Here is a 10,005-nt window from a genome sequence, read left to right as displayed (position 1 = left end):
ATCACCGGGCCTCCAGGCTCCAGCTCCGCCCTGTCAGTGGAGCAGCTGGGCCAGGGGTTCCGGCCAGGCCAGCATCTCAGGGTGCTGGGCGCGGCCGAGGGAGGGAGGGAGGGTGACGCACATGTACTGGGGCCACATCTGGCCACGTCCAAGGTTCCATCCAGTCCGGGTTTGGTTTTTTATGTTTGCTTGTTTGTTTTCATCCGGAAGGTTGGCAAGCTGGTTAAAGAGGCCGCGTCTCGCAGCAACCTGAAGAGGGTGACGCTGGAACTCGGGGGGAAGAACCCCTGTATCGTGTGTGCCGACGCCGACCGTGAGTCTCTCCCTGCGCCTTAGGGGGCTCGGGGGTGTCTCCAGGCTCCCTGGACCAAACTCAGAACCAAGGGGAACACATACACACACACACACACAGGCACAGGCACACACTGGGGGTGCGTTTCCAGTTTGGGCCCTGCTCACCTAAATAGATGGAGATGAAACGCAAGTTCCATTGGATGCCCGGCCGGTGTGGCTCAGTGGTTGAGCATCGACCTATGAACCAGGAGGTAACTATTCCATTCCCGGTCAGGGCACGTGACCAGGTTGCGGCTCGATCCCCAGCAGGGGGCGTGCAGGAGGCAGCTGAGTCATGATTCTCTCTCATCATGGATCTTTCTCTCTCTCCCTTCCTCTCTGAAATCAATAAAGATATTTAAAAAAAAAAAAAAAGCTCCATGGGAGGGAGGCATGCCCAGGTGGTCACCAGTGGGCCGCCTGATTCTGCCCTTCAAGGTCAAGTTGACCTTCCCAGCCCCGGGGAGTGGGAGCCATGAGAACAAGGCCAGTTTCTGCTCCAGATGCTCAGGCCCCTGAGCTGGCCTGGGGCTGGGGTAAGAGGAGGAGGAACAGGGCAGGTGTGTCCCACTCCTAGGCATTCATCATTCTCTCATTCCTGCCCGTTAGGGTCATATGTATGTCTTGCAAAGAACAGCCTCACGACCTGCCCATTAGGGCCAGAAACTCCTTTTTTGAGGAACAAAGCCTTCCATTGCACATGCAGATAAAGGTTGGAATTGTAAATAGCCCTGCAGACAAACACTATTTCTCACTAAGGTGTGAATGACTGATAGCATGTCCTCTCCCGGAAGCCGGCTTCCCCTGGGACAGAGGCCTGTGGAAATGGACTGTTTATGTTGTTCCGGACTTGGTGTTCCCTTGTGGAAGCAGCAGCAGCAGCTTGCTAATGGTTTTGGGAACCGCGTGGGTGTGGCCCCACTGTGACCCACACTCAGAGCTCCAAACGCCAGTCTTAAAGAGCCAGGACTCCCATTTGGCTGAGTGCTGCCATTGCTAGGTACCCCATCTGCCCCGCAGCTCCCCCTTTCTTCCTCCCAGGGAAGCAAACGACAATGAGAACACAAGACTCCTGTTTGGCGGTTGGTCGGATGAGGATCGTAAACACCCCACGTAGCCATCTCCTCTTCCCGTGGGCAGTGCCAGGCCACAAAATTAAATCCTGACGCAGCTGGCATCCCAGGCATGATATCAACGAGAACATGTCGCTTTTCCCCGCCACGGCGGCCCCCACCCTAGCTCCTGGCAAGAAATGAATGAGTTATTTTGGACGAAGGCCTTTTTTTTTTTTTTTAAATATATTTTATTGATTTTTTACAGAGAGGAAGGGAGAGAGATAGAGAGTTAGAAACATCGATGAGCGAACATCGATCAGAACGGAATCGAACCCGGGACCCCTCAGTCCACAGCCTGGCCCTCTATCCACTGAGCCACACCGGTTTCGGCTGGACGAAGGCCTTTTTAAAAAATATATTTTTTTATGGATTTCAGAGAGGGAGAGAGAGAGAGAAACATCCATGATGAGAGCAAATCATGGATCGGTTGCCTCCTGCACGCCCACTACACTGGGGATCAAGCCCGAAACGCAGGCATGTGCCCTGACCAGGAATCAAACCGTGACCTCCTGGTTCATAGGTTGAGGCTCAACCACTGAGCCACACTGGCCACCTGTTGTTAATTCAACGCCAGCTCAGGTCTGCAGTTCAGGTTCAGGCCCTGCCAGGCAGAACCCATGCTTTCTCTCCTCTCTAACTCTTCCAAGTCCCGCATGGGGCTCTGTTCCCTAATGGGACCCTTCTGTCGCAGACGGCACAAAATCTGGGCTCCTTTCAAAGTTCATGCCAACGGGGCTGCATCCGTACTCAGCAGATGTTATTCCAAAGGACATGAGTCCCGCCCGGCCGCGTGCCTCAGAACCAGGAGGTCACGGTTCGATTCCCGGTCAGGGCACATGCCCTGGTTGTGGGCTCGATCCCCAGTAGAGGGTGTGCAGGAGGCAGCCGATCCGTGATTCTCTGTCATCATGGATGTTTCTCTCTCTCCCTCTCCCTTCCTCTCTGAAATCAATAAAGACATCTTTTTTTAAAAAGGGGGTGGGGGGAGAAGGATGGGTCCCTGAGCAAATGAAACAGGGCCTGGGACCATTCTCTGCGCTGATCCGCGTAGTAAACACACTGACAAGTCCTGCAGGGGGGAAACGCTTCAACTCCAAACTCAGCCGCCCCCAAAATGTGTCCCCTCCCCCGTGCGTTTGGGGAAATGCTGGGAACGAAATTGATTTCTCAAGTTTGTCTGGGAGCCTGTGTCCCTGTGTGGGCAGAGCCAGGCTGTGGCCAGTCCTGCCCTAACGACCTGACTGCTTCTTCTGCCCCCGCTGCCCGCTGCCCGTGCCCCCTCGCCCTCCAGTGGACTTGGCCGTGGAGTGCGCCCACCAGGGAATATTCTTCAACCAAGGCCAGTGCTGCACGGCCGCCTCCAGGGTGTTCGTGGAAGAGCAAGTGTACCCCGAGTTCGTCAGGAGGAGCGTGGAGCGCGCCAGGAAGCGGCCCGTGGGGGACCCCTTCGACGCCAGGACGGAACACGGGCCCCAGGTAACCTACTGATGTGTGGGAGCCCGGGGTGTGTGTCGGGCAGCCCCTCTGGCCCTGGTTCGGCCGCTCGGTGCTGGGTGACCCCGGGTCCCTCCTGGAGCCTTGAGGGGCGCTGACGTGCCTTCCCACTGAATGTTTTGGCTTTTTTTAATTAAATCTTTATCGTTGAGAGTATTCCAGCCCAGCTGGTGTGGCTCAGTGGTTGAGCATCCACCTAGGAACCAGGAGGTCTCGGTTCGATTCCCGGTCAGGGCACATGCCCAGGGTGCAGGCTCGGTCCCCAGTGTGGGGCATGCAGGAGGCGGCCGATCCATGATTCTCTCTCCTCGTTGATGTTTTTCTCTCTCTCTCTCCCTCTCTGAAATCAATAAAAATATATTTAAAGTAAATAATTAAAAAGAAACCACGAAACCCCAGTGCGGAGAGCTCCGGGGTGGGGCCTGGTTGGGGCAGCCCAGGACAGGATGAAAATGATCATAGGCACAGGGTTTAATAACCTCTTTAAAGGGCACATCCTGTATCGCTTTCTCACCAGTGACCGGGCCGGGCCGGGCCGCGGATAAATATTTCAGAGGGCAGCCTGGCGGGCCATGCATTATTGAAGCGGGCCTCGGCTGCAGCCGCGGTGCCGGGAGCCAAAGTCCGGCCCAGCCACGAGGTTTCAAATCAAGTGGCAGGACTCGCCCGCTCGCCGCCTGCCCACCGCGTGGGCACCCGTGTGTACGCGGGAGGCTGGGGGTCGAGCATGCGTGTGGCTCCATGCGGGACGTTATGAAAGTCGCAAGCTCCCTCCAAACCTCAGTTGCCTCGACTGGAACATGGGAGTCATCGAAGGCTCTTTTGAAAATTTCAGGGCACCCAACACGTTGTTATTATTTCATTTTTTTAAATATATTGTTATGGATTTCAGAGAGGAGGAGAGAGACAGAGAGAGAAACATCCATGATGAGAGAGAATCATGGATTGGCTGCCTCCTGCACGCCCCCTAATGGAGAGCGTCCAAGCTTGTTTTTTTAAGGGGCTTTAAAAAAAATTATTTTATTTTATGTATATTTTATTTATTTTTAGTTTTTATTGTTGGTAGTATTACAGATATCTCCAACTTGCCCCCTCTCCCTTTCCCCCCAGTATTTTATTTTTTAAATATACTTTTTATTGATTTCAGAGAGGGACAGAGAGAGAAAAACATCCATGATGAGAGAGAATCATGGATCGGCTGCCTCCTGCACGCCCCCTGCTGGGGATCGAGCCCACAACACAGGCCTGTGCCCTGACCGGGAATCGAACCAGCGACCTCCTGGTTCATGGGTCGATCGAGGAGCTCACTGGCTGGGCCGCCTTTATCATTTCTGCAAGCATTGCCAAATCCCCTTCAGAGAGGATGTATCAACCCCCCATCTCCTACCAGCCTGCAGCCTCATTACCAGGCTTTGGCGTTCCGCCCATCTGATAGCTAAGCGTGCTATCTCGCTTGGCAACCCGCCTGGCTTTAATGTGCGCGTATCTCTCATCATGAGTGAGGCCGACGTCTGATCAAGTGTTCACAGCCGTTTGCGTGTCCTGTTCCATCAGCCGTGCAAGCGTGATGCGCTGTGGGGTCGCTCACCGTGTTCCTTCCTGCTGCTAAGAACGCTTCTCGAACTAGAAAGATCGGCTCTGTTTCTGTGATGTGACCTGTTCAATTTCCCCACTTCATTTTGCCCTTTGACTTTGCTTGGGATGGTGTTGCCTTTTTTTTTTTTTTTTTTTTTTACATTCTCAAGTTTATCGGTGCTTGTTTTTATTTGTGGATTTGTTGTTTTGTGTTTTGTTTCTGGATTTTGACTCCTCTATGGCATAATGCTCCTTTCCTTCCTTGTCCCCTTGTCATTCCTTTCCTATAAAGTGGAAAGCGTTGTCCGGCTGGTGTGGCTCAGTGGTTGAGCATCAACCTATGAACCAGGAGGTCACGGTTCGATTCCCGGTCAGGGCACAGGCCCGGGTTGCGGCCTGGATCCCTAGTAGGGGGCATGCAGGAGGCAGCCGATCCATGATTCTCTCTCGTCATTGATGTTTCTCTCTCTCTCTCTCTCTGAAATCAATAAAAACATATTTAAAAACAACAACAACCCAAAAGCCTGGCGTTTCTTCCTGTTGTGCTTTGCAGATTGACCAAAACCAGTTCGACAAAATCCTCGCGCTCATCGAGAGCGGCAAGAAGGAGGGAGCCAAGCTGGAGTGTGGGGGCTCGGCCATGGAAGACCGGGGGCTCTTCATCAAGCCCACCGTCTTCTCGGAGGTCACTGACACCATGCGGATCGCCAAAGAGGAGGTACTGGGGGCTGCAGGAAGAGCGACGGCCCAGGGCCTGGAGCTGAGCTGAGGGGAGGGACTGCTGGGGGTCTTCTCGGAGGCTCAGCGACCCCAGATATCTGGTGAGGGGGGCCTTTTCTTTTTTTTAATATATTTTTTTATTGATTTTAGAGAGGAAGGGAGAGGTGGAGAAAGAGAGAGGAACATCAATGATGAGAGGGAGTCACGGATCAACTGCCTCCTGCACGCCCCCTACTGGGGATCGAGGGTGCAACATGGGCATGTGCCCTGACCGGGAATCGAACCAACCGTGACCTCCTGGTTCATAGTTGGGCGCTCAGCCACTGAGCCACCGCCATTCTTGCCATCGATTATAGATTTTTGGGCCGGTGCAGCCGATCCTGAAGTTCAAAACGATCGAAGAAGTGATCAGGAGAGCCAACAGCCTGGAATATGGGCTCACGGCGGCTGTATTCACGAAGAACTTGGACAAAGCCCTGAAGCTGGCTTCCGCCTTGGAGTCGGGCACTGTCTGGTGAGTGTTGGGGGGTGCTGGGGGGGTGGGTGGTTCGGGGTCCCGGGCGGCTGGCAGGCTGGCTTCATGACTCATCAAATCACAGTCATCTATTATGGGCCAAGCTCTGTCTTTACTTTGCTGGATCCTCACGACCGCCGTCTGTGAGATAGGTACCATTATCATCTCCATTTCCTACCTGAGGACATGTAGGCTCAGAGAGGTGTAGTGACCTGCCCAGGGTCACACAGCGCTCTCTCTGAAATCCATTTTTTTAAAATTTTTTAAATGTTTATTCATTTCCTGAATTGTTGGGGGGAAAAATAAGCCAAAAGCTTCATGCCAGGAATATTCAAATCTCAGTTTCTGCTGGGAAGCAAAGAAGGTGGACATTAAAAGCACGCCGTCTCCGTGATTAAAACTCACAGCCGGGACGTGCACAATCCAGGCGGGTCCCCACCGGGTAACCGTGGCCATCGTCTCCTTCTCTCTCCAGGATCAACTGCTACAACGCCATCTACGCACAGGCTCCGTTCGGTGGCTTTAAAATGTCGGGAAACGGCCGAGAATTGTAAGTGCCCCAGTCCCTCCACGCCTGTTTCTGCCTGTCCGGTGGGTCATGTCGGTCACTTATTATCTCTCTATTTATTTCTAAAAATATATTTTTTAATTGATTGCAGAGAGGTAGGGAGAGGGAGAGAGAGAGAAACATTAATGATGAGAATCATGGATCTGCTGCCTCCTGCACGCCCCCTACTGGGGATCGAGGGTACAACCCGGGCATGTGCCCTGACGGGGAATCGAACCGTGACCTCCTGGCTCATAGGTCGGCGCTCAACCACTGAGCCACACCGGCCGGGCCGCATGTCTGTGTTTTTGACCCCTGGCACATATTTCCCAAGGCTTTTGATAAAGTCCTCGGCCATAATTCACAAGGAGCCTGGACACAGACTTGAAAACCGATTTCCGTGTTCCGCTGTCTCCAGTGAAAGTCTTCATGTCGCAAGAAGTTCCCCTTTTCCCGCTGGCACCCGGCTCGGTGAATTCCATGGTTTTCCCCGGCCCCGTCGCCCGGGCTGGGCTGGCAATTTGCCGCCCACCCACGGGCCCTCCGGGGACTGTGCCCCGGCTGGTCTTAAGAAGAAGCCTGTAATTTCTCTTTCTTCAAGGTGCTTTTTAAATTTATTTTTTATTTTGTTGTTGTTAATCCTCACCCAAGGATATTTTTCCATTGATTCTCCCCCCAATGGATTTTTTTTTTTTAAGAGCGAGTGGAAGGGATGGGGAGAGACAGAGAGAGAAACATCGATGTGAGAGAGACACATTGATTGGTTGTCTCCTGCACGTGCCCCAACCAGGGCCGGGGATGGGGCCTGCAACCCAGGTACGTGCCCTTGACTGGGACTCGAACCCGGGACACTTCGGTCTGGGAGCCGACACTTTAACCACTGAGGATAGCCTCAAAAACGCCGAGCTAACCCCAAAGGGCTGATTCCCGGTCAGGGCACAGGCCCGGGTTGCGGGCTCCATCCCCAGTAGGAGGCGCGCAGGAGGCGGCCGATCCATGATTCTCTATCTATCATCATGGATGTTTCTCTCTCTCTCTCTCTCTCTCTCTCTCTCCCACAGAGGCGAGTACGCGCTGTCGGAATACACCGAAGTGAAAACAGTCACCATCAAACTGGACGACAAGGACCCCTGAGGGGAAGGCGGGGTCTGTCCTCCGACGTCTGAATGTGGCCCATCCATCCACCCTGCCGGAGAGAGAGCGACCCTGCTCACTCCCTGGCCCTCTCTCTCCCGGAGACCTTACGTCCCCTGGATGGATGGATGGGAGAGATTCTCATTTCCTCCTCATTCCTGTTGCATTGACCAGTATGCTGGGGGGTAGTTTGCAGTTCGGCCTGGAGGTGGCACTGTGGAGTTTTTCTTTCTTTTTTTAACCGTCACCCGAGGATATTTTTCCATTGATTTTTAGGGAGAGCGCGGGAAAGACAGAGAGAAACATCGATGCATGAGGAACACATCGATGGGTTGCCTCCTGCACGTGCCCGGGGTTGGGGAGGAACCTGCCACCGAGATACGTGCCCTTGACAGGAATCGAACCTGGGACCCTTGGGTCCCCGGGCCGATGCTCTATCCACTGAGCCACACCGGCTGGGGCACCTGCTTCCCTTTTCAACCGGGTCCCCTGGGATGGTGAGGAGGCTCAGGGCGTGCCAACAGGAAGTGGTGGGTGAAGGCTCCGGCAGTCGCTTCAAAATGTTTTGCTGACTCTACTCCAGGGAGAATTTGGGAGAAACGTCCCTGAATGTTCTAGAAACCTGGCCCTGTGCCTGGGGGGCCCTCCCATGTACCTGTGCCTCCCATTCACAAGCCCCTCCTACCTTTTATATGGAAAGGAATAGCGCTAAGTTAAAAAAAAAAACAACACAACAAAAAACCCACCCAAACAGAATTGCAAGGATCCACTAGGGGGGCGCTATGGGGAAGCAGGTCCCCTAGAAGGTCACTGAAGGCCTTGGGTGTGAAAGGGCATAAGTCTACATTTTGACCTTGACCTTGGGACTCCGCTTCAAACCAAGCCTGCCTTTGGACCAGGGCTGAATCAGCAGCCCAAACACCACGGCTGGGGTCCCCGTCCCGGTGACCGGTCCAATGTCCTGACGCTTCCAACAGCAGAGCACATCCGAGCGTCAGTCCGTCCCGCATGTCCCCAAGCGGGGCCATAACTCAATTTGACAAGGGATGTGTTTCCGTCACTTGGATTAGTGGTTGAGCTAATGTTCCTTTTCCCCAGTTTGATGTGCAAAACATACACAACTCCACAGGCTGCTGCTCTAACACAGCCCTGGTTTACTAGAGTTACTATAGAGTCCTATTTTTTTTTTTTAATCTCAGAGAGGAAGGGAGAGGGAGAGAGAGAGAGAAAGTGAAAGAGAGACATCAGTGATGAGAGAGAATCATGGATCGGCAGCCTCCTGCACGCCCCCTACTGGGGATGGAGGGTGAACCCGGACATGTGCCCTGACGGGGAATCGAACCGTGACCTCCTGGTTCCTAGGTCGGCACTCAACCACTGAGCCACGCTGGCTGGGCCAGGGTTATCGTTTTTTTCCAGAAACCTGCAATCCACCATTCACTGTCGCCTCAGCACCAGTTAGTTCTTACCACTCACACTGTCAGTAACTTGTGAAATCAGGACTTAACGCATACACTGAATTTTCAGGATTTTTATCGTAAGTAATTATAGACACTAACCTTGATAGGAATACATTAGAGGGTTCTTATTCTGTCATTGTACAATAATAGCGCCTTTAATATGAAACGGGACATTATTTATAATTGATATGGTTAATGTATCTTTTTATAGTTGTAAGTAAACAGAGGTGGTATATCTAACCTTCTGTAAAATACTGTATTTAGAAATGGAAATCTATAGAGGCTTAAATGTCACTCCTTCGAAGGTTTACTCCCATGGCACGGTTTAAAAAAAAATCTATTGGCCTGGGAATTCCGACCCTAACTGCAGACTGTGTTAACAATGCAACCACAATAAAATACAGTTGGATATTTGAGAAATGTTACGTGTTGTTTATTTTTAAGGGCCAAATCCACTTTAAGTTATGACTGACCTTTCTCTTTCTTAGACCTTCGGTACAAAATGGCTTATGTTAAAGTAGAATCAATCCCTTAAGAATAGCCCTAGCCAGTTTCGCTCAGCGGTTAGAGTGTCGGCCCGTGGGCCGAAAGGTCGCAGGTTCGATTCCCGGTCAAGGGTATATACCTGGGTTGCAAGTTTGATTCCTAGCCTGGTTGGGGTGAATGTGGGGGGGCAACCAATCGATGTGTCTCTCTCACATCGATGTTTCTCTCTCTGTGTCTCTCCTCCTCCCTACCACTCTCTCTAAAAATCAATGAAAAAAATATCTTTGGGAGAGGAGAAACAACAAAATAACTTCAGAACAAGATGGCAGGTGCTCCACTGAATTTAGCCCGAGTGGGGCATTTTGGGGAGCAGTTAGTCCAGACCGGCCGGTGTAGCTCAGTGTTTGAGCATCGCCCCATGAACCAGGAGGTCACCGTTCAATTCCCAGTCAGGGCACATGCCCGGGTTGTGGACTCCCAGTAGGGTGGGTGTGCAGGAGGCAGCCGATTAATGATTCTCATCGTTGATGTTTCTATTTCTCTCTCCCTCTCCCTTCCTCTCTCTGAAGTTGATTTTAAAAAATACATAAAATGATTGGTGAAGGCTTTTTAAGGGAACTGCATTTG

General features: G+C 52.4%; 1 protein-coding gene across 1 annotated transcript in view; it reads left to right on the top strand.

The window, feature by feature from the left end:
• ALDH1A3 (aldehyde dehydrogenase 1 family member A3) overlaps positions 1–7,587 on the top strand; it is a 16,661-nt gene extending 9,074 nt beyond the window's left edge. Inside the window, exons 8-13 of the mRNA XM_015569123.1 lie at positions 182–313; positions 2,740–2,924; positions 5,071–5,235; positions 5,594–5,751; positions 6,227–6,301; positions 7,360–7,587. Coding sequence (XP_015424609.1) covers positions 182–313; positions 2,740–2,924; positions 5,071–5,235; positions 5,594–5,751; positions 6,227–6,301; positions 7,360–7,432 — 788 coding nt within the window. The 3' untranslated portion in view covers positions 7,433–7,587. The remainder of the gene's footprint in view (positions 1–181; positions 314–2,739; positions 2,925–5,070; positions 5,236–5,593; positions 5,752–6,226; positions 6,302–7,359) is intronic.
• Positions 7,588–10,005: the final 2,418 nt, after the last annotated feature.

The sequence above is a fragment of the Myotis davidii genome, unplaced genomic scaffold (assembly GCF_000327345.1).
Source record: "Myotis davidii unplaced genomic scaffold, ASM32734v1 scaffold164, whole genome shotgun sequence".
Lineage (NCBI taxonomy): Eukaryota > Metazoa > Chordata > Mammalia > Chiroptera > Vespertilionidae > Myotis > Myotis davidii.
This window is presented reverse-complemented; position numbering and strand designations above follow the sequence as displayed.